The 25,072-nt window shown below is 37.9% G+C and overlaps 1 protein-coding gene and 1 pseudogene across 1 annotated transcript; one reads left to right on the top strand and one right to left on the bottom strand.

Moving 5' to 3' along the window:
* The first annotated feature begins 1,268 nt into the window (after nucleotides 1-1,268).
* LOC126497467 (THO complex subunit 3-like) lies at nucleotides 1,269-2,443 on the top strand (annotated as a pseudogene).
* A 9,767-nt stretch (nucleotides 2,444-12,210) lies between these two features.
* Nucleotides 12,211-18,576, bottom strand: Nts (neurotensin). The gene is made up of 4 exons (XM_050135600.1): nucleotides 18,413-18,576; nucleotides 16,226-16,287; nucleotides 14,436-14,663; nucleotides 12,211-12,515 (listed from the first exon to the last, which is right to left on the bottom strand). The coding sequence occupies exons 1-4, from the start codon at nucleotides 18,483-18,485 to the stop codon at nucleotides 12,363-12,365; spliced, it is 516 nt and encodes a 171-aa protein (XP_049991557.1). The 5' UTR covers nucleotides 18,486-18,576; the 3' UTR covers nucleotides 12,211-12,362.
* Between the last annotated feature and the right edge of the window lie 6,496 nt (nucleotides 18,577-25,072).

The raw sequence follows: 25,072 nt of genomic DNA on the forward strand, positions 1-25,072 counted from the left end.
CATGTAATATTTCATTGTTTTTTTTATTTATTTATTATATTATGTGTATAGCATTCCTTCCATGTGTGCCTGCAAGCCAGAAGGGGGTGCCAGGTCTCATTATAGATGGCTGTAAGCCACCATGTGGTTGCTGGGAATTGAACTCAGGACCTCTGGAAGAGCAGTGCTCTTAACCACTGAGCCATCTCTCCAGCCCCCTATTTCACTGTTGATTCATAACTTCAATCTTGCTACTCTTATGAATCATAATGTAAATATCTGATATGCTACCACCAAAGGGTTTAGGACTGCTGATATAGACTCTCTGGGAAAGCTGTATATTTCTACAGGTCCTATCCTTACTTCTAGCGAGGACTATCAGTTTCCACAAATACTGTTTGATCATAGAAAGGGTGATTTTCTCTTGTGGCAGTATGGTCCACAGAAAGCTAAATGAAGCTTGGCCTGAAGATTGGAGCCCTCTGTCTGCAACGCGGAGGACTGGTATTACTACACAGATTTATCATGAATTTAGCTGAATTATTTTCTTATGGTGCAAATCATTTTGATTGGGTTGTTTTTTTTTTCTGGAATCATTTTTATAGTACTAAACTCTCCAAATAAAAGGAATTGTTTTTATTTCATGCTTAACCTTGAAGGACTAAGCCCTCATAAGGGTCTAAGCCTGAGCTAATTCCCTTGGCGCACTGAAGACATTATGACTAATTGCCTAATTACTTTATTGTCATTACTGAAAATTCATTGTTTTTTTCATCTGTTTGTAGGTGACCTGATTCTGTGAAGAGAGTTATTTTTTTTAATGCTACCTCTAAGAGATTCTCTTTATTTATAAAGTCCTGAGAACATTCCACTTTAAATATCTCTATTTTTTTTTTACCTTTGGAGAAATCATTCAACTTTCTCTAAAGTATCTTTTTTAAAAACTTCCTCATCCAGTTTTCTGTTTATGTTCACACATATGTGAATTATTTCACATTTTAGTTGGTATTTTCAAAGGAAGCATTATGGGAAATGGATAAAATAACTTACATGACAGAAAAGATAATTAAAAGTTGATTTTATTATGATTCTGGTAGTACTGGCATGGAATGGTTAACTTAATCAAACAAATTTTTATTTATTTTTTTCTTTAATGAAAGTCCAGAAATGCATGATGTCTCACTATTAAGTCTCAGACACTTAAAATTCTTCAGGTCAACAGAGAGCCATACAAAGACGCTACATAAGACATTGTGGTACAAGATAGCATCTGTATTTTAGGAGGCAGGATGAAGGAAATACAAAGGTACAAGAATTATTTCCAAAAGCGTGTACAAGGAACATATAAGAAATTATCATATGTCCAGCGCATGAGCGCGGCAGCGGTGCCAGGCCCAGTTATCTAGCCACAGGTAAGCAGTCTTTGCTGAGGGCGGCATAGTGGTGCCCACGTGGATCCTCGGGCCCCCGCCGGTGCTCTATGAGCAGTGGCTCGTCTATCTCTCTACGTGCTCAGGATACAGGAACTGTTCTGAGGCCACAGCAAGACGCGCGAGTTCCCTGTGTGTATTTAGTGCTAAGGTGCATTTGGTGGCCTGGAGCTGCATCGGCAATCGCTTGGCCTCGGGGTCCTTCGACAAGACTGCCAGCATGTTCTTGCTGGAGAAGGACCAACTGGTCAAAGAAAACAACTACTGGGGACATGGAGATAGTGTGGGTTAGCTTTACTGGCATCCAAGCAACCCTGACCTCTTTGTCAGTGCGTCTGGAGATAAAATCATTCACATCTGGGATATGAGGACTAGAAAATACATTGCCACTGTGAACACCAAAGGGGAGAACATGAACAGCTGCTGGAGTCCCGATGGGCAGACCGTTGCTATAGGCAACAAGGACGACGCTTTGATTTTTATTGATGCCAAGACGCGCGGTTCCAAAGCAGAAGAGCAGTTCAAGTTTGAGGTCAACGAGATCGCCTGGAATCAAGATGTTCTTCGTGACCAATGGCAATGGCTGTACCAACATTCTCAGCTACTCTGAACTAAAGCCTGTGCAGTCCATCCATGTCCATCCTTCTAACTGCATCGGTATCAAGTTTGACCCCATGGGAGAAATACTTCGCCACGGGAAGTGCAGATGCTTTGGTCAGCCTCTGGGATGTAGATGAGTTATTATTGTACATATGGTGCTTCTCTAGATTGCATTGGCCGGTGAGGACCCTCAGTTTTAGCCACGATGGGAAATTGCTGGAGTCGGCTTCAGAGGATCTTTTCATTGACATAGCTGAAGTGGGGACAGGAGAGAAGCTCTGGGAGGGATGTAGTGTGAGTCCCCGACTTTCACCGCGGCTTGGCACCCCAAGAGTCCTCTGCTGGAGTTTGCCTTTGATGTCAAAGATGGCAACTATGAAAGCGGTTAGGGAGGTGGCACTGTGAAGCTGTTTGGGCTCCCGAGTGACTCCTGAGAGCAGCGGAGACCTTCCTTTGTGCAGTCTGCTCTGTTCTCTGGACTTCATGGACACTCTGAGTGTTTATAAATTGTCATAGACTACAACGCTGTGGTAGGACTGCATCCATGATCCTCTCTGTGGTTCTGAGAATAGAGCTGACCTTACAGGGGCTAAGCAAGTGCTAACTACTTGGCTACATTCCCCACCCTGCCCCGCCCCTTTTCCTGGTTTTTGTTTTTGGTGTTTTGTGTTAGCTGTTTCCATCCCTCCCCGTGTTGCCAGTTAACTAATGAGAGCTTTGCAAGTGTGGGTCCTGATCCATTTTAGGGTTCTCTAAGGGAACAGAACTAATAGTGTGTGTGTGTGTGTGAGAGAGGGGGGCGGTATTTATTTATCTGGGCCACTTACAGCCTGATTTCTGAGTAGTCCAGCAACAACAGCAGTCTCCTGGTAGGAAGGCCAAGACTGGATGGGGTCTCATCTGGTGCTAGAGTCCAGCGGGATCCCTAGAGAGCTGCTGGTCTTCGGCCCACACTGGAATCCTGAAAAAAGTAGGTTCTAATACCAGCAAAGGAATGAATCAGCAACAGGATAGATGAACATGGCAGCGAGAGCGAGAGCAAGCAGGCAACAAACAAACGCTTCCTTTCTCCATGTCCTTTTTTTAGGGTGCCACTAGAAGGTGTGGCCCAGATTTAGGGTAGGTGTTCCGACCTCAAATGATCAAGAGAAATCTCTTTCAGTTGTGCCCTGCTGGGTAGGTTCAGTGATTTCCAGGTGCAGTGGAGCTGATACCCAAGGTTAACCATCACGTCACTGGCACAGCCCATCCTCTGTGAGAGCCCTGTTCCAGGTTTTGGATAGATGGAAGAGTTTGTTGAGCATAATGTTCTTAGGCAGTGGTTATTTAGAGGGAGGGCAGGGCAGGGATGGGATTTTGAAAAAATAATTTTAAGAACTGAGCCTTTAATAAAACTGACATTTATACTTTTATTATGATGCTTCTAAAAAAAGAAATTACCATATGAACTTCCTCTTTTATCCCATTGGTTTATATTCAGGCATGTGAATACACTAGGAGATTTAGAAAAATAATTTTCACCATGTAAAGAAAGCATTTTTGGTCTCAGAGACTAAGGGCCCCAGACCTATTTATAAGTGAAAAGAATGCAAAAAAGTTTGATAACTACAACTTGCTTCATACTTTGATGATAAACAAATGAAAATTCTCCGAAAAATATAAAATATAAAAAAGTCTTCAAGGGTGTCAATCTTTAAGGGCAGGGTTTTAGTAAACTAATCTTGACTTGATACTTTCCAGATATCTTTATGATCAATTCCTAGAACTTCACAAAATATAATTTGTCACATTTTCATTAGCCAAAGAAAGATGCTATAGAAGAAATAGGCTGAACTTATCTATATTGCTTTGAATGCACTCAGCCCTCCCTTGATTAAGTATTGATTAGGAAGAGCTAGTAAGTTTGTGGCTTCTGACAATGGAGTTTAACATCATGATCCTACTTAATAGAAAAGCAGTAGATCGGAATTGCCCTCACACAAGGACACTGAGAGTATTTTAGCAGTCACTTATTTCTACCCAAGGACAAGAAGCCTCGTCATGCAAATAGATGAAGACTTTTCCTCCTGTGGTACTGTGATTATTTCAGCTTCCTGCGTTGCTTCACACCTCCATAAAAAGTAACTAATAATTATACTGCGAGGAGTGATGAAATCTCTCTTATCCCAACGCCCTACTGAAAATACCTGAGATTCTTATTTAAACTCACTCGTACATGTTGCCAGCTGCTAGTATCGAAATACTGCTGTGGATCGCCCTCCTCATGTGAAAATGCATGTATGGAATGTCTTACAAAAGACTAAAGCAAGCATCTAGTCATTTATGAAAACTTTGGAACCGCTCAAAGAATCGCTATCACAGAATACTTATAAATCACTTACACTGTTCCTTTAATCAGAAACAGAATCTAGCTTGGATTGGTTCTGGGCATAATAACAATGCCTGGTAAAGGAACTCAGTTCACAAAAGTATCTGGAGCTTATGGCAGAGTTGAAAAGTGTCTACCAAATAGTAAGGGCTGCTTTTTCTCTTGAATTTTATTACGTATACAGCTAAGCATAAACTGAGCTGAAATAGGAAGCTTTTGAAGTCCGCAGCTTCGTAAGACATTAATGGCACTCCAGATTAGGGGAGAGCCTCACCACCGCTTAGAAAGAACAGCATTAGGAGTGCAATATATATATATATGTATATAATATACATTAACAACTTTTAAAGGGAGCAAATAGGCCGATCTGGGTCTTCCTGTAAAACAGTGGTCCTCAATCCTCGGGTCGCAACCCCTTTGTGCGGTCCAAAGACCTTTCACAGGGGTCACTTAAGATCATCAGAAAACACAGATATTTACATTATGTCTTATAACAGTAGCAAGATTACAGGTATGAAGTAGTCACAGAAATAATTTTATGGTTGGGGGTCACCACAACATGAGGAACGGTATTAAAGGGTCACAGCATTAGGAAGGTTGAGAACCACTGCTGTAGAACATCACTATACACAAGAGCACAGTAAGAACACAAGTGGATCAGGGTCTGATTTTGATATACAGTACTTCATTTATCCAGAAAACAGAGTCCACTGGACATAATGTAACTATATAACTATTGTATGCATTAAATCACAGCATGTGTTGTTGCCTAAACAAGACCTCTTATGAGATAAAGCCAGTCAAAATTCCTGTATGGGTGGGTTAAGGATCCCAATGCTTCTGGCAGATGGTTGCTGCTGAAGGAGGTACTCCAATTTAGGGATGTGGTTGTTGGCAGGTTGCTTATACCACAGTGAACGGCCTCAGACCCATATACATAAGGGCTGCAAAACTTGAACTAAGGAGGCTATTAAAAGCAAATAAACAAATAAAAAGTAAAAGAAGACATGAAGCTGGGTGGGAGATGGAATGAGTGCACCAGGAAGAGTCTGAGAGCTAGTAGTGGATAGTTGCAATGCACATTGTATAATGGTATAGAATTTTCAAATAATAAATATTACATATGTAAGAGAGAGTCTAGGCGACATGCAAGAAATAGTTACAAAAATACAGCCATGAACAAAGTGTGATGCTGCATTAGAAGGTTCTTAGAAAAGAATGTGGTCTATTATTGCATTATGTGCACAGAAAGGGCTAGTTAAAAGAAACACAATTTGTTGCACGAATTCAGGGAAAGCATCCTAAGAGAACTTTATGTTATACATTACACTGAGAAAATACTATATATATATTATTTATTTCTCAAGAGAGTACAAAATAATGAGTTATGGAAACTAGTAACATTTACAGAAAAATAAATAACTTCTAAATAGAAGAAAAACCAAATCACTGTTAATGTAAAGAATGGGAAAGACGGGAAGTGATTAGCTGGAGAGATGAATATAGAATGAATGCTTGTATAAGATATTTTCACAGAGAATGAGGCAATTCCAGTCTCATTTTTCTTATAGTTTTGAGTTTCACTTTCAAACACACCTTGAAAAGGACTTGCATGGTTCTACTTCTAGGAAAGGCAAAGCGCCACTGTTCAATAGATCAGCTCCCAGTAATTACAGCGCACATCTGTAAAGAAGCCATTGGATGAAACTTGAAAATTCAGTTCCAGACAGAAATTAGGCTTCTGTCTGGATCAGATTTAAAAGTTCCTAGGACAAGAAATTAGAGGAGATGAATTAAAATGCAATGCTATACAACACATTGCTAGCGTCACATGAGATAGTGGGGATTTTCACTTATTATAGGTGACAGGGTAAACTGACAGCAACTTGCAGAGGGAGAGTGGCAGTTTCTTCAACAGACTCTCAGAGACTGGAGAGTTGGCTCAAATAAGAGCACTGACTGCAGAGGATCCTGAATCTCTGATTTTTCTGATTCATAGCATCCTCACAACCATATCTAACTTCAGTTTTAGAAGAACCAATGTCATTTTACGGCCCCCATGAGCACAAAGAAAATGCATGGTGGCTTGAGATACAAGCAGAAAAGACATACACGAATATAAAACAAATAAAATAAAGGAAAAATTAACTTTATTCTTAAGCTTTATGTCTTAACAATAACACTCATTATTTACTCAAAGTAATCAAAAACTCTGATACTTTCAAACAAGCTTTCATTTTAGCTCTGTTCATAATTATCACAACTTGGAAAGAGCTGAAGTGTTTTTCAGCAGGCCATGGGATGAATATGCCTCAGTGCATTTAGATAATTTCTTAATAAAACATCAAATTGTGAAAAAATGACGATAGGTTAATGAAATAATATAATCTGGAAAGGGTGTATGTGTTCTAATTCATGACACTTTCTTTCCAGGTCAAGGGCCATCAACCAAAATAAACTTCCTCTTTTCCTGTTGGAGGTGGGAATTCTGTTTTATGTCAACACCAGTGAAGTTCTGTTCTCTAATTAGGTCTTCTATTCTGCACCTAAGTGGGCTCTACTTGGCAGAGTAAAACTTCACGGTGCGAAATATACAAGTTTTATTTGCTTCAGGAGCACTCTACAGAGAGAGAACTACAAGAAAGTGGAAAAAGGTTTCAATCTAAATCTAGCTCTTACCTATAACCCCAAATGTACCTCGTTATTATTCTGTAGTTCCATATTCCCAACATAAAGCATGAGTGCGTGGATCTCTCTCTTCTCCAGCCAACCACTGCAAACTTGAAAATTAAAGAGCAGCTTCTTGGAATTAAACTCTTAATTAGGAGCTCAATGAATCAGGATCAGCAAAGATCAACAGAAGCAGAATCTGAAAGGTAGTGAGGAAGAGACTTCGCATTGAGGATGTGCCCCCCCCCCCCCCCCGCACGCATATCTGCTCCTCAATCCTGGCTGATCTCTGGGGTGTCAGATGAGCTGGGTGCCCCTTTCTCCGGTGGGGAGGAGTAACGTGCCTGTTGGATTTGGAGTTACTGAAAACTCTGGGTTTTATGAATGCTTTGAATTGTTCTAAGATCTAGTTACTGGGGAGAATCAAGTTTGTTTACCTTCACGGCACATCTCAGCAGGAAAGCAGAAGCAAATAAGTATATCACATTTAAGAAAATTATCTTAACACATTTTTAAAACCCAAGATTTTGAAAGAAATGTTTGCAATCCTAATTGCTGTATTTCACAAATAGCAAAAAAAAAAAAAAAAAAAAAAAAGATGGCTAAAGTATCCGACTGTATAATTTTATGTTACTTTTGGTAATACAAATGTGAAGTGCTGTGGAAAAGAAAATGGTTTTTCTTTAAAAGATCCTTGTATTTTTGCACAAGCCCGAAAGCCGTTTGTTTTCATATGCAAATCAAGAGAAATGAGTGGTTACTAACCTTTTCAGTTTTTCAAAAACGTGAAATGATTTCCATGCTTGCTATTTCGTAAGAATAAAATATGAAAGAGAATTAGAATTTTAGTGACATTTCAGTGTGGGAGCCCTTGCAGATACAAAGGTACATTGCATGCATAGGGACTGGGCAGTGTTCAGGAAGGAATGGTTGTCCTTTTACTTCCGTATTTAAGGAAGTGAAGGCAGCGGCATGAGTGGTGTGTTAGCGACTTTTCATCATTATAGAAAATACCTGCATGTACTGGCTTTGTGGGAGCCTAGTCTGTTTGGATGCTCACTTTCCTAGACCTGGATGGAGTAGGGAGGACTTTGGACTTCCCACAGGGCAGGGAACTCTGACTGCTCTTTGAACTGGAGAGGGAGCTAAAAGGAATGGGGGAGGGGGGGAAGGGAAATGGGAGGAAGGGAGGAGGTGGAAATTTTTAATTAAAAATAAATAAATAAATGGAAAAAAATAAAGAAAAAGAAAAAGTTACAAAAAAAAAGAAAAAAGAAAGAAAGAAAATACCTGATACAAATAATGTATTGAAGGGGGTTGTTTTGGATAACAGTTCTGGACATTCCAACCCAAGATTTGGGTTTCTTGTTGGAGGGTATGCGAGATGCCCATTGTAGGAAGCATGCGGCAGAGTAAACTGTTCGTGTTACTCCAAGAAGCAAAGAAAATGAATATAATTTTGTTGCCCAAGTCTCCTTTATGTTTATGTCCCCAGTAACCTAAGGACTTACATACCACAATGTCACATGTTCTCAATGTTGCAATCAACTCGTGGTGGTGAAACCACAAGGTCAAGTCTTTAACACGTGATCAATGGGGTATTTTGTATCCAAACCTATGTGATGACGAGTCAAGTTTATCCACGAAGTAAAAAAAGATGAAATGGAATAAAAACAAACTGGTCCTTATGGGTAAGCTAGGAGACTAGGTGCTGCTTTAGTGCGAAGAGTCTGGAACCTAGACCTGGCACTAGATCCAACGAGGAAAGGACCTATAGCATGCCAGCACAGTGCTATCCACCAAATTAGACCCCAGGCTCTTCTGGATGCGGAATATGGAAATCTGACATCGAAAAAAATTCCCACAATTCCTGTTCCACCTTGAAGGCAGAGGAGAAAGTAACATTAGGTGACCTCAAAGCCCTCCCCACCCTACCCCAAATTCTCCTGGTAACAGATTCACCTGACGCACCCAGAGGGGATCTGAATGCTTTCTCTCAGTCTCAGACAGATGCTTATGTACAGATTTTAGGTAGGTGCTCATTTAAGAGAAGACATAAAAAGGAATGCAGAAGCAAAATTATCTTCTGGCAGTTCACGCCTTCAGCTAGGACATTCTTTAACTGCTGTTTTGGGGTCCCTGTTTTACCCAAGCAGTTTCTATCTTCTGTTCTTATCATTATAATTGGGAAGATGAAACTCTGTGCCTCCCCCTCCCCTGTGGGGTTATCTTTCCCCCCTCAGTCTATTGGCTACCACATCAAGAGGGCAAAGAGGCATATGGGGTGACAGGAAGCATTGGCGGCCAGGGAGTCTAAACGGAGACAGCTCTCCTGGACACAAATTTCGGTGAATTGGCTAGATTTTATTCCAGGGTAAAAGGAATATATAAATTGGGGAGCCTGGGGGCAAACCCTAATCTGCACTAAGTGGCATTCTCCAATCACAAGTTTTTGTAAGCTGCAGTAGGGTCCTATAGCAGATCCCCCCAACACAAGTCTTCTTATCAGGGATCTGTGCCAAGGGTCAAGCTAAAGATGGATCAGGCATCTTCTTTAGAAACAGCCTTTAGATAAGGTTAGTCCTCCAGGTCCAGGGACCCTCCAGATAAGGGTAGGTAGAGAGTGGGAAGCTTTGCTTATTGAGATAAGCTGCTATACCATAGGGAGGCAGCTACCTCTGACCAGCCAGCAACATCTTCCAACACTACCCTACTAGCCACTCATGGACCTTCAGACCCTGTGGAGCCATGAGAGGTACATAGGCAGAACAGGAAAAATACTACCACTTCTAGATCAGAAGAACAGTTCCAAGATACACAACCCCCCAAGCCACTTTTCTGGTTAAAGACGTTGACTCTTTTTTTTTTCATGAATTGCTCGTTTGTTCTTTTTTTTTTTTTTTAAGCCGTTAGTTCTATTTACTCACTTTCCTGTTTCCATGTGGTTTTCAAGATTTTGTAAAATTCTATTTACAAATGCCACTGGAATTTTCATTCCTTTGATAATGTAGCTAAACATTTATTGCCAAACTAAAGAAGTTTACATTTTTCCAGTGCTATAAATGTTAGAGTTTTGTGTGTTATATTTTGGTCTGTGATTCATATTGAAGTAGTCTTTAAGTGTATAGGGTTTCTGTTTAGATTTAATTGCATGTGCCTGTCTAGTTATTGTGGTCATATTTGTTGGAAAGATATTTTTCTATTGAATTACCTTTGTTCCTTTCTTTAAGATTTCATGTTTATATGGATCCAAGTTTATATGGATCTACCTCAGCATTCTAAAGTGTTTAATTGATTTATTACTATACTCTTTTTTTAAAAAAATAACTACACTTCTGTGGTTAACATCACTCTAAGGTAAGCTTTGAAATAGGATGGTGTCAGAACTCTAGGTCAAGTGGTTTGGTAGTATTTTATTAGTCTGAATATTCTGTCTTTATAAAGTTTCTAATCATTTGTTTATAACCACTAAATATGTCACTGGGAGGTTTTAGAGATTGCACTGAGTTGGTAAATCAGGTTTGGAAAGAATGACATCTTGGTAATGAGCCTTCAATACCTTAAATATGGTATACTCACTTACTTATTTTTCAGTATTTTTTCATCATAATTTTCTACTTTTTCATCCTATATACCTTATATTTGGAACAACCTGTAGGTCTTAAATGGAAAGAAAATTGTAAGGATGTGATTGGAATATGTATCTCTTGTCTTCACTCTATGCTATCGAGTATAAAGAAAATTTTAGTTAACAATTGAAATAACGACCTTGATTTTTAGAGAAAATCAGTAAAAATGACTCAGAGAATTCAAAATGACATGATATTGACTTTGGTGGCTAATAAAATAAGTGAGAAGATTTGTTAGGAGGAAAATGGGATCTCTACTAATGATAGTACAATAATATATCAAGAAGATACATCAAGAGAAAATTAGTACCACTGCAAGTATTAACTGTTGGATATAGTGTATTCTTAATGTGTTTTACAACAATCCTATGTGTTATGTAATATAGGTTATACCATGTAGTATAGTCAGCATGTTTCACCTTTTCTCTGCCTCTCTACCCATCCTCTTAGCCTTTTTTTTTTACGGTCAGTCAATGAAACAAAAGACCCACAATTGCCCACCTTTGCTAGTAAGCAAATTAAGTATAATCTTGATGTTCTGAGTTTGAGAGCACCCTCTTAACCTCCATGACCATGTTTGCTATCTTGGTTGGTTCTGTGAACATTTTAAATGCTATTATTTACAGACTTCCCAAGGAATGTGAAGAAGTAGTAACAAAAGTCAGAATTCGTTAAAGAAAGCTCCTCCACCTGTAAAGCTGTCTCCAATCCTGCTCTGAGTAGTATTAAGCTTGGAGAAAGATAATCTCATTAAAAAACAAAACAAAACAAAACAAAAGACTAAGTCTTTTTAAAGATGACTTAGCTACATGGGGTAACAATGGAAAGACCACAGTCCTATAAAAGCATGACTTCCTGGACCCAGTAAGGGAAATAATTTAGAAAGTCACAGATGTCAGGGAAATGAACATTTAGCTTAAATATACCTTCCCAGTGAGAGAACAATATTAATTACAAGATCCTCTAAGTGACATTTAAATATACATGCATGATATTCTAGCTTAAAGATGTAAAAGAAAGGGGAGAGTTTTCATGAAATCAGTGAATCTGAAATAGAGCGTTAGATTTTGATAGCTTGTTGAAATTTATTAGCTATTAAATTCATTTGAAAGGCAGAATATTTAAAGATACACTCACCAAGATAAGCATAAATAACAGTGTTTCATTAACAATTCTATCAGATGGGCCTTTTATGACGATAACTTTGTTTTTTACTGAGGGATGAACCAGTGGTTTTTGGAAAGCAGTGTGTATTTCTTTCAATTAAAAAATGAAAGCAATCAAATGATCCAAATGGTGCCATTGTTCTGCCTTGGATTAATGATGTGTGCTCAACTTTGTTATAATCTCTTATGTTTTCACATAAAATGCCAAATGTGATGACTGTTTGGCTATCCTGTAAAATATTTTGCAAAATTGCAAGACGTTCTATATGTAATATGATTATTACCTAGTCCAATTATACAGAACACATCATGCTGAAGCTCTACATTTATTTGAAATAATTTAGTTTAATTGACAGGAATGCAGGGAAATAACATCCAATAGACCACAATTGTGGCAGAGATGAAATAATCAAGTTCTGTCACATTTACACACACATGTAACTAGGTATCTAGGTGACCACATGATTATCTATCTAGGTAAAGAGGGATCAATCACAATCATGTGTCAAGAGTCAGCTTCTTAGTAGTAGTAGGTGCCCCTCTTGAGTATGTAGGGCCTTCTCGGTTTACTCTCATACAGCTGCCTTTTCAGAATGTACGGAATTTTTCTCTTGATAACTTCTTCCTTCTCAGTTTTCTCATTGCCATTGTCAAGAATATCTTCCTGAATCATCTAAAATAGAGAAAACACAAAGGGAAGTTACATGCATGAAACATACTCCAGATCATTTCCCTACACTTTCCTCTATTTGTTTTCAGCAAGATGCACCTGTAGGCTCAGAGAAACGACTTCGTCAGAGGACAGATGGTTATCATGACTGAGATGGAATCAGATCATAATCTTTCTGATTATTTACGTCCTTTCTCAGTTCACCAGCCTTTAAAAAATGTATTTACATTTTCTAGCTTAAGGGATATACCAGAGACACCTTCCAATTAGTTTTGAGACTTTGAATATCATGGCAGTCCAAAACGATATAAGATATATCATAATAAATGTAGTATTGAAGCTCAATGCTATTTGAAAGAGAAGGTAACAGGATTTTATGTTGACTTCAGTCGATTACTGCTACAACTTGAAAGTCACTCTAATGAGCAGTTTCCTAAACAGAAAAAAAGAATTGCCCATTCCAAGTATCTTAGATGTTGTAGAAATCAACAGTTGCAGAAAACTCAGTTTCAACAGCTATGATCTTGTCGGATTACAGCTGTCTCCTAAACTTCGGGGTGACAACAACAAATACTGATATTCTAATTGTACTGCATCCTATTCAATTGTAACGCCGTCCTATCAGCAAGTATTTTATCTCAAGCTGCAGTTATTGAGTTTCAGAGAAGGTAAAGCAGCTACTGTCAGGTAATCGAGGGTTTTAATCTTTGCTTTCTTGAAAGTGCATAGTCTGTAATTACTTGTACCATTTTATTTTGAAATGACTCAACAGTTAAAATAACAAGGGTTCCAGTCTTATGTTCAGTTGACTTATCTGCTAATTAGTTTATTGAGGGTCTTTCTTCTCTGGATAAATATGGCATAATTGGTATTTCCCTCTGCTAAGATCTGAATGTTCAAGTTTTATTGAGCTAAATAGTGTTCTAAAGACTGGACCATTTAGCTGGAATTAAAATGAAAGGAGACAACAAGATAATTTGAACTAGCCTTTTCGGGATTTCATATGGAAAGCATAGTTATGTTTACCAGTTAAGATAAACACCAACAGCTCTGCAGGCATTCCCGTCTTCCACAGGGCATCTCTGTGGTAGCCACGCACAGGCTTGTTACATTAAGAGAGGGCACCCAGATCTGCAGTGTTGGTGTAAACCCACAATTTAAAACATGAAGCGAACCTCTCAGGGCTTGATCTAAAAAATGTTTCTCCATTTGGAAAAGTGTAATGGTATCCTTTTCCCCCTTTCTTTAGAGCTCTGATTTAGCTTTAGTGACATGCATGTCAGGGCAATAAAAAATAAAGTGTTTGCAGAGAAGGCCATTTGTAGATTACCAAAATTTTCAGTGTTCCTCCCCCCGCCACTTAAATATTTATTTATTTTAAAAATAAGGTGAAATATATATATATATATATAATCTTATTTTTAAAATTAAGAAATATTTAACTTGTTCAATAATCAAATACAGAAGCTGAAAAACAATTTCTATGCACATTCTAATTTGAAAGTTGCAGCTGGAATCCTGCGATTTTTGTTCTATTTCCTTTGAAACTTTTGTGTTTTGTTTGGTTATATGTAACTAAACACGATTTTTGATTTTGGTAAAACAGGTGAATTTACTTAAATTTCTTGACATATATCCCTAGTGCCAATTTAATGCAGAACTGCCTCCGTGTTTCAGCCATTTACGTTCATAGTTCTAAGGGTTCTTAAGACATATCATAACCCTTTTAAGGTTAAAGCAAGAAAAGTTCATTAATCTCCAAAAATTTGGATGACACTTTGAAGTTAAGAAGGGTGTTGTCTTCAAAACATGGTTTAACTCATTACTTTCTAGGATTTGTAAGTCTCCCTACTGTGATTTTTATCAGGGTATAGGAATGAATGCTAATGAGATCCCACTAGTGCAACGTGGGTTCTGTTTTACCTCCCAGTGTTGGAAGGCCCTGCTGTGGCAGATTTTTTGCAGCTGGAATATGGTCAGCATTGCTTCCAAGCTAAAGCCATCAAGAACCATGGGGAGTTTCCTTTTTCCAATAAGATCATCTTCCTGCATTTCTCCTGCTGCTTCTTCAGCTGGGCTGTTCACGTTATTGATAAGGCTGCAAACATTTAGCAAGGTCATTTTCCAAGAGGGAGGACTTGGTTTACTGATCTGAAATAGTGAACAAAAAAAGACGTCACAATTAAAGTCTGTTAGAGGAGTATAGAATATGTATTGATTGGCTTAAACCATTCTATTTTAAGTTCTACTTGCAATAAGACTGTGAATGTGTGAATCCTGCTTTTAATACTCTTAACTCACAGGCATTAAAATTTATGAGTATCATACTCACTCTGTTTTCAAAAAGCTTGCAATTCCTCCTACCACCTGCCTTGAACAAGGCTATCCAGCCATTGCATGTAATGTTCTGAGTTAGTATGGTATTCTAGAAGAAACATTCTCCTTTTAATTTCAGCAGTACCTTGTGCCTTACCAGTTAATGCGTTATTTCAGTTTTATACTTAGAAAGTTCTTTAGAGATTTTCTATTTCAGTGTTTCCTGAGATTAATTCATTAGAATCCTGTTTTTGTGCTCAACTCTTTTAAAGATATACTTAAAACTGAAATAGAATTACTTACTTCTCCCCTCTTTTTTCGCTTCATCATCTCCCTCAAACCCTTCCCATGTCTTCCCTTACTCTTAAGTTTATGACCTATTTGGTTTTTCTGTTTTTATTGTTGTAAACATACTCATATACTTGTGTATGCACAAATTCATATAGATTCAACCTGTTTAAACTGTTTTTTGGGGGGTGGTGCTTTAGTGAAAACTATGTACAGGCCTCCACTGTTTTAAAAAGATATTAGCATTAAAGGAAATGGAAAGGGTATTAAATTAAATATCCTGAGATCTTACATGAGAATGTATAAGTGAGTTAGTAGAAGTTTGAATAGGATAGAATAGAATAAATAGAATATTCTCCCTACACACATTGGAACACAGCATCACCTCTTTATCTGTCTAACAGTAAAAAATGTCACTGTGACCCCTCTCCTACCAGGAAATAAAACTGCAGAAAATGATAACCCTGGAGACACATATATATTTGGAGAAAGTTTTCTGTCTAAATGACTAATTACAGTCCTTGTACTGTGTATTTCATTATTAAGTGTGTTCTAAGAGCTATGATTAACCCTCGGTATCCATGACTGACTGATGGGAGATAAATTTATCAGGTGGCAAATCTGAGGATGTCACCAAAGTGCAAGTGAAGTAAAGTCATCAGGTATCATTTAGCTCTAAAATTTATGTCTGAATAAAAGAATTCAGGAGTTGGTAACAGATCCTGCATCCCAGTTACTTATTCATAAACATGCATTAAACTCCTACTGTATATAAGGATTTGAGTTTGGTTACAATTATCTACTTAGCTTCCAATACTATTTTTAATAAAACTATACTTCAATGCCAGTGATGATAAAAGATATCACATATATAAATATATATATACATAGAGAGAGAGAGAGAGAGAGAGAGAGAGAGAGAGAGAGAGAGAGACTGGCAATGGAGAAGAAAAAAAATAGTTTCTCAAATAGGAAATGTCTCCCAAAGATCTTTACAGTTTTGAGGTAGGTAACTATATCTATATTGATTAATATGAGAAAATATTATCATGTTTAGAGTGGAAATTCACATGTCCTTCAAGCCTGGATGAAAGAAAAGAAAAAGTTACCTTGGACGCATGCATGTTTGTCAATAAGTCTGCTTCTAAGGCTCTCATGTCCTCTTCGGAGTCTGAAAAAAAGTTAAAACCACATGTTTACTGTGCAATCGCAAATCATGTCGTTACATTGAAATCAACGTATTTGAAATTAATTTGAAGAATTAGTCTTTGAAATTTATTGTCTTCAACATGTAACTCCTTCAGATCGGTACTCGGAAAGAAATGGATCACAGCTTCATTTTCTCCTGACAGCTACGGTAGCAGAATCGCTTCCAAGAAAATGAGCACAAGATAATTTGCTAAGCAAAGTATTCGTGATTTGGAGTTGTTTCATCTCTGAATCGCAGTAAAACACTTCATTATACTGTGTGATAGAGACCTCAGCGATCACACTGCACCCAGTCTCGTTCTTACCAGCAGTAGTTCCCACAAAATAAAATATGAATACAAGTGTTGTTTTTTTTTTTATTTCCTGGTAATTACTCCCTGGTAATTTTGGAATAAAAATGATACCGAGATTCACTTCACTGAAAATGTCATTTTATAAAATTGTCTTTGAAGGGATCAGTTTCTGTTTTAAATAAGAGCTTTGAATTGTGTGCTTCCAATTTTATCCTATACAGGTGAGGACTTGGTTTAAGCAAAGACAGAGCTCTCTGTCAACACAAGGTAAGCAGTATTGGAAACAGATCCCTGATTCATTTTGGAACACACATTTTTCACAATTCAATTTATGAGCATGGTATAGAAAGGCAAAATTTAGAAAGGCTACACAGTTGTAGAGCAGTTTCATATCCACAAGTGTCATACTAAAAAAAAAAAAAGGAGGGCTTAAAATTGTTTCATAAATCACTCTGCAGTCATTAAAACACAGAATCCCACCTGATGCAACCAACTCATAAAGTGCATGCAAAAATTGAGTTATCCCGTAGACACTTCTGCTTGGCTTATTACAAATATATGGTTGGTTGTTTTCCAAAATGAATAATAAAATTAATTGTATTAATCACCGATAAAAATGTGCACTTGTCACAGAAAATGATTTCAGTTAATACAGAATTTTTAATCACTATGGTATTTTAATCTCTAATTATAACTAATTTATGCACCATTTGATAAAATCATATTTACAGAAAACTCATAAAATATTTACAGAGTTTTATGTTAATAAAATAATTAAAGAATTCTAAATAAACTTCATTCCATGCTGATAGAGTTATCTTTGTACTTGTAAACCGTAGCAGGAGTTTGATCTGCCCTAGTTGTTAACTATAATATCTACAAGTATAACTTAAGTGATTTTATTTCATTACCCCATAAGATTTTCCACTGTGATGTGTCTGTTCAATTATTTCTATTCACTAATTTAAATACACTGCAGTCATCAAAATATTTCACATTGTTCTTTTAAATGTATCTTATTTCTAAGGGAGTTGCTACAAATCTGATAATAACACATTGATTCTCCTTTACTGTTTTATACAAAGCACTCTAAAGCTAAATTGTATCAGAAACATAAGTGTACTGATTCTATGGCTACAGTTTGTGCCTAGCTAAATTACCTTAGTAAAGCAATAGCTATGTTAATATCACAACTCTGTAACAATGAAAGACTATGAAATGTACTTTCAGAAAAGACTTGGAACATTTCGTATTGTACTAGAAATAATATTCTGTAAATCTTGCTCATTCGTTTATTTACTGACATTTATTTCCTATCTCTTAACACAGATATAAAGTTACAAATAATCTGAAGAAAATCACAAAGGGAAGTGAATGAGAGAAGTCACCACCTAATAGAATGAGAAAAATAAGAATATAGATTATGAATGGGGTGTTTTAATATCTGCACACTGACAAACATGACTTCTATTCTTCTCAATAACGACCAGCCCTAGTGCAAATTTTCAGCTTTGTTTATTACTCTGATCTATTCTCTCTAGTGGTTATATTCCAAAGGAGAATGAATATATTGCATTTCCTTGGTACCACATTAACTGCTTTAGAGACTCTTAGAAGGGAAATAAACATTTCAATTCTTACAGTCAGAACAGGAGAGAAACGTAACAGACACAGTTTCTGTCACCGAAAGGCAGTTAGAGAGAGGAGAGAGGAACTCCTGGATTCATTAACAGGAGCCCCAGCCGACTGCGAGAGAAATCACTTTAGGGAGTTGGGAGATGTAGTTGGGCTTACCTGAGCACAGACTCCAGGAGCTGAAAGCCAAAAGCATCAGGCACACCAGCTGAATGTTCAGTCCTGCCATCATCTTTCAGCCTCTGAGAAGCAGGTCCAGACAGAGAGACACTGAAGGAGCTCTCTCGTACTCACTCTTCGTGATTTCTCCTGCCTTCAGCTGGCTTTGAAAGTGAGAGAACTATGCAAGATGCTCTGGCCTCTCCCTATATATATACCAGAGCAGGAGAATGATGTCATTGCTGTACAGGATGTGCTCTGCCTTCATCTCCATCCCCCCCCTCTCCCCACTCCCTCCTCCTTTCCCTTTGTCCCTCATCTCATCCCCCACCCAGGAACCTTGATTGAAAGTGACGATCTTCTCTAATTGCAGCTGTTGCTCAGGATTTCTGACTCACGGAAAGAGTTGCTCAAAGGCACAGCCATATACAGCAGAGAAGGCTCCCCTGGTGGCATTTTTTCTCGTTTTCTCTCATGCCCCCGCTCCAGAAATTTGTCATTTTGGTATCTGGAAAGATGATTTAAAAAGAAATTCTAAAATTTAAGCAAAAGCTTAGGGCAAAATTACTGATTCCCTATGCATGGGAGACTTAAAGACTTGGATATATTTTCTGGTAACACAAACTTCAGAGGAAGCATTTTGTTGTCTGAAAACTTGCAGAGAATTTGCATAGCACATGCTAAAACAGGAATGGAAATAGAAAAAATGGATATAGTAATGAGATAAAAAAAAAGCTCAAAAGGGGGGAAATCAGTTCAAATAAGGAAGAATATTAGATCCAATGAATAGTATTATCGTCCACTGAGCTGAATGTTTATTGAATGTAACTGAGTAAAGACTAAATTGCATGCGTTGGCCTTTAATTGAATGTTTTAAAATAGTTTTAGAAAATAAAAACACTAAGCATGTGATAACATCTAAGGAAGAAATCCAGACTGGTAAAACAGACAATTGGTTTATATTATCCAGTATTTGGTATAAAATTAACTTCTCAGTCTTTGCACCAAACCCAAATTATAGATATTTAACAACTATTTAAGCAATAAAGAATGCATTCATATAACTCAAGGTTCAAAAGCTAAATGGAAGCCGTCCTTTTTATTACTTTAATTTGGATTTGTAGTTTCTGTGAAACAAATATACCGAATTCACCTCTCCTTGAAAGTTTTCTCTCAAGGATGCCTTAAGCATGCATAGATGTTTCCTACCGCTAGGGGGAGCAGTGGCAGTTTAGAACGCTTTTCCTTTTCTCTGTGAGAAGGCTTGCTCAGTGTTCTCATTAGCCCAGCTTCTGTGCGATAGAATCACTTCAGACTTAAGAAGTCAATAAATTATGTATTCTTTGCATCGTATTTAAATTAATTACTTTCTTTGCTTTAAAATTGTAAAACACAAAGAATAATCTCCGAAAAGGTGTTAAAATGTGTGCTAGCAGTTTCGTAGGAAAAGGAAAATTTGATGCTTATTCCCCCAAGTGGTTTCCTAACAAGTGGAACTTAGGGAAGTGTTTACAAATGTATTCCTGATTAATTAAGGAAAAATAACACTTTAACTCATTTTAAGCATATCACATGAATATCATTAATAAAGTGAGAATTATTTTAGGTATATGATAATCCTAGAGAAAGAACACAAAAGCACGTATCAACCAATGTCAAATGATTCAAAAGTCAAATATATTATTAGGTAATTCTCCTTATTATTAAAAATGCATATATGCCTTTTTCTGTCAGGGTTATAATTTTGGTACATGCTTTTAATTGCTTTGATAAAATACTCTTCCTTTTCCCTTTTAGCCTAGATTATTGGGACTTTAGAAAAAAATGTTAAAGAGTGTTTCAGCAGGAAGATACGGTTGCCCAGTGGTCTAGACTCGGTGCCTTGGAACCATCCCAAATAGAAAGGCCAAGACAGGGTTTCAGAGAGATTCAGTTACTCCCAAACAAAATAACTGAAACCTAACAAAGAAAAAAAATACCTCAAAAAGTGTTTTTTTGAGATATACTGTGGGTCAAAATACAGATAAACTGCAAATGTAGCAGAACTCTCAGAATAGGTGGTTTGAAAATATTAAAGAATGTAAAAAGAATGAAAAAATCCACAATGCCTCCTCCTAAAGCTCAGGGATCATTGCAGAAGATTATAAGAGCAGAAAGATCTGGGAATTTGCTGTGAGAGTTTGTCTCCGAGAAATGTCAGAAGGTACATCCTAATGTCTAACCAGCATGACTTCCTAAACACGATCAGAAACAGCAAGCATCAATAGACATGCTAACCTGGACAGGGGAGAGGGCTGGAGGAAGCTTCATCTACACAAATCTACCAGCAACTAAGAAATGCTGATTGTTTGTAATAGCCAGAACCTGGAAACAACCTAGATGCCCTTCAATTGAAGAATGGATGAAGAAAGTATGGAATATATACATATTAGAGTACTACTCAGCAGTAAAAAACAAGGACTTCTTGAAGTTTGCAGGCAAATGGATGGAAATAGAAAACACCATCCTGAGTGAGGTAAGCCAGACCCAAAAAGAGGAACATGGGATGTTCTCACTCATATTTGGTTTCTAGCCATAAATAAAGGACATTGAACCTATAATTCGGGTTCTTAGAGAAGCTAAATAAGAAGGAGAACCCAAAGAAAATCATATAGGCATCCTCCTGAATATTAAACTTCATCAGGCGATGAAAGGAGACAGAGACAGAGACCCACATTGGAGCACCGGACTGAAATCTCAAGGTCCAAATCAGGAGCAGAAGGAGAGAGAGCACAAGCAAGGAACTCAGGACCGCGAGGGGTGCACCCATACACTGAGACAATGGGGATGTTCTATCAGGAACTCACCAAGGCCAGCTGGCCTGGGTCTGAAAAAGCCTGGGTCAAAACTGGTCTCGCTGAACATAGCGGACAAGGAGGACTACTGAGACCTCAAGAACAATGGCAACGGGTTTTTGATTCTACTGGACCTATTGGTTTCGTGGGAGCCTAGGCAGTTTCGTGGATGCTCACCTTACTAGACCTGGATGGAGGTGGGTGGTCCTTGGACTTCCCACAGGGCAGAGAACCCTGATTGCTTTTTGGGCTGACGAGGGAGGGGGACTTGATTGGGGGAGGGGGAGGGAAAGGGGAGGCGGCGGTGGGGAAGAGACAGAAATCTTTAATAAATAAATAAATAATTAAAAAAAAAGAAATGCTGAGAGTGGACTTTGAAGCAGTCTTCTCTAGGAAAATGATGCCAAATGGTCAGTTTTGAAAACATATGCATACAAGTAGCATTATACAAACTAAACATGCAAGCATGTTACATTTAGGAACACCCCCCCAAAATGAAAGAGAGTCCATATATTTGAAAGACAGAAATGGGAGGTGGATACGTGGGAGCATTTGGATGGAATAAAGGGAAGGGGAAGATTATATAACTATAATCTTAAAAACAACTTTTAAAACATAAAAAATGCATAGTTAAAATTAAAATGCATCAACAGGAGAGATGCCGTGTGTGGGAAAAGGCTTGTACTGGAGGCATGAACACCTGATGAACACCTGATGAACACCTGATGAACACCTGAGTTTGGAGATGTAGAAACCAGGTAAACTGTTGGGAGTGGCAATGTGTTTCCATTAGCCCCAAACTTGCAGGGAGGGAAGAAAGGGAGCAGGAGAATTCCTGAAGGTCTTTGACCAGCTAGCCTTTGCAAATTCATGAGCTTCTGGTTCACTGATAGAGTCTTCCTCAAAAGAAGAATTGAAGAAAGATACTCACTGTCAATCTCTGGCCTCCAAACATGTGTATAGGTACATGTATGTGCAGTTGCATGAATATGTGTGCATACAGTGCCACACACACATACATCACAAATACATACATACATATTCATGCACATACATACACATATAGACACATTCATGTACATGCATACACATGCATACATGCACACACATACACACATGCACTCATACACACACATATATGCATACACATACACACATTCACACACAACATACACACACACATTCATACACCAAGCATATATAAACACACACACACGCACAAACTGACACAAATGATACCTTTCACATAGAGTTCAGGCATCTTTCTATGGATATAGTTGAGTAATTTTTACTTTAAAACAGTTTTACCTGGAAAACTGCTTCACGCAGTAACCAGCAGCTCGTGCTGGTGTATGACACTCTTTGTAACACTCTTCCCCGTGTTGACTTTCCAGTTTGAGGTCACCATGCTCATAGGATCCCCAGTGAAGGTCTCTACAGGACAAAACTTCTACTTTTGGACAGCTATTTGCTGCAGATTAATTTGTCAGTTTCTCAAAATAATCTACAAGGACAGATTAGTAATTAATAATTATAAAACATTGATGTGTTCTTCTGTCTAATTTAGACAAGAGAGAGCCTGAAACCAGTTGACAGACAGTTGCTCTGCAGGTTCACCCCCGCTCATTCTACACCTCAGAAGACTCCCTCACCTCACAGAAGCCACCCTAGATTCCTAATGCTTTGGTACTGACATGCATACGGGAATCTGATAGTCTCTTTCTACAAGCGGCATAATGCTGACTTCCTTCAATTGTTCTGCGCCCCCTTATGATATTAACTCTCATTTTAAGAAGACTTTCTTTTGAAATCTTGTTGGGAGTAGTGAGCCCCCAGATCCTGAATTTCTTGTAATCCCCTGATCTGAGTGCCTTCAGCTGCTCTGAGCAGGAGTCCTTCAGGAGTTCCTGATGACAGGAGAGTGGTTTCTGGTGGGTTTGGCTGGGGCGTGGCTATCTCTATGTAATCTGCCCCTGAACACAATAAAGGGGGCATTCTTGGGGAATTCAACGATGACCCGTGTCGCTGTCTCTCTATCTGTGTGTGTCTATGTATTTTAACCTCCAGCTCCCTTGCCCGAAGCTCGCGAACTGGGTGCTATCGTACAGAGCGCAGACACGGGGGCACGGTGCGTGGCAAAATCTGACTTCATCAAACCTTTCCAAGTTAGAAATCTGTGGTCCTTTTGCTTTCCTTAGGTTCTTCTGAAACTTGTGCTATGTATGAAAAGTTTTATACTTTAGATGAAAAGGATAATAATTCTTCTGTATTTCTTCAAAGGGATTTACATACCAAAGACTGGCTAAAATACTAATTTATAGATACTTCTCCTAATTTCTCCAGGTCAAATTTGCCATTCTTTTTGAGCCATAATCTCTCAAATCTCTCCAATTCTTTTTCATCTTTCTTTTTTATATGCATCTTTAGAGTTACTTTGCTTTTCAGCCTTTCCCAGGTATCCTTTCCCTCCATGACTAGGGATATCAACTTTGTCAAAAGTCACTGAGGGAGCTCTTCCTGGAGCCATGTGTCTTTATCAGCCAAATGTTCAGATAAATGGTGGCTTTAGTTTTATTTCTCTAAATGGATCTCAGGTCTGGAGCCATGGCTGTGATTCATCTGAACAAACAATATGTCAGATTCCTGTAAGCCCAATTGATCTTTTTCTGTACAATTAAAGACCATTTTCAGGACATAGATAGATACGTGTGTGCACACACCCACACTTACATACACTATCTTATATACTCAATGTGTATTGCACAGACTTTAGAGATGTAGGTAAATGGCAGCCAAATGGTCAATTTCCCCCTGTAAGTATAATATGCTTTGCCCATAATCTCTACAAATTTCCAGTTCCTTTTTTGAAGGTTCTTCCATTTTCTGTTGCTTTATCTTTAGAGATAACAAACAGGGAATAGTTGGTAATGGATTTCTATAGTCAAAGCAAATTTTACAACTGAAACTCTAATTATGCATGTTGTACATTAACATATTGAACGAAGGCTGTTACACATTGGGATAACATAGATTTCATTTGATTTCATTTACTATCTTCTTTCTCATATTTAAGACCCCTGCAGTGTCATTATTCCCGACATGTAATGCTTAGGTTAAGGGTCCTTATATGACTTCTTTCTGTAAAACCCCTTTTTAAATAAGAAGTTAAAAAAAAACCCTCCAGAAAACATTTTTTATGCTCTTCATCTTACTTTAACAAATTAGTGCAGTTATCAAGAATAAGAGATAGGTTTTACTTGGAATAAAATCCTCTCCCTTTTTAGGTTATGCAGTTTGTGGGTATTTCCACAGCATCTGTAATAGGCCACACTGAGACTCACTTTAGTTACTGTTTATGAATAGTTTATTTAAAGTTTATAAAAGTGTAACTCCCCCCCCTTCTTTTCCCCTTTGTTTTCATGTTCCTGGGATCAAAGACAGGGAACCATACATGTAAGACAGACAAGCAATTCAATAATGAACTACAACTCCAGGCCTCAATAAAACACCCAGTTTTCCTTCTTTTTCTTCAAGAGTCTGCTAGTGTTTTGGATACATGATAGTTTATACTAACTTGATTCTTTTTTGTCATTTGTTTACTACTTTCCCATGAGATCCTGATGTGAGCCCTGGATTTAAAGACTCCCTTGCTCCTTGTGGCCTAAAAATTTGCTTCTCTGATGTAATCAAATATACATCTGCATGTACAGTCATACCCACATTGTCTCTGTCAGCATCCTGTCCACAGTAAACCTTTAGACCCCAAAGTCCTTACTAGCCATAGGCTCCTCCCCTTTCATTTTATTAGAAATTATGATTTCAAATA

The sequence above is a fragment of the Alexandromys fortis genome, unplaced genomic scaffold (genome assembly GCF_014885135.2).
Source record: "Alexandromys fortis isolate MF-2015 unplaced genomic scaffold, M_Fortis_MF-2015_v1.1 scaffold_24, whole genome shotgun sequence".
Lineage (NCBI taxonomy): Eukaryota > Metazoa > Chordata > Mammalia > Rodentia > Cricetidae > Alexandromys > Alexandromys fortis.

What these genes read in the sequence shown, in the direction of transcription:
- Nts (XM_050135600.1), bottom strand. Translation starts at nt 18,485, where the DNA reads ATGATGGCAGGACTGAACATTCAGCTGGTGTGCCTGATGCTTTTGGCT. An exon ending in CAAACATGCATGCGTCCAAG is followed by an intron (nt 14,664 to 16,225) that starts GTAACTTTTTCT and finishes TCACTATTTCAG; the next exon opens with ATCAGTAAACCAAGTCCTCC. An exon ending in GGGCCTTCCAACACTGGGAG is followed by an intron (nt 12,516 to 14,435) that starts GTAAAACAGAAC and finishes TCTCTATTTTAG; the next exon opens with ATGATTCAGGAAGATATTCT.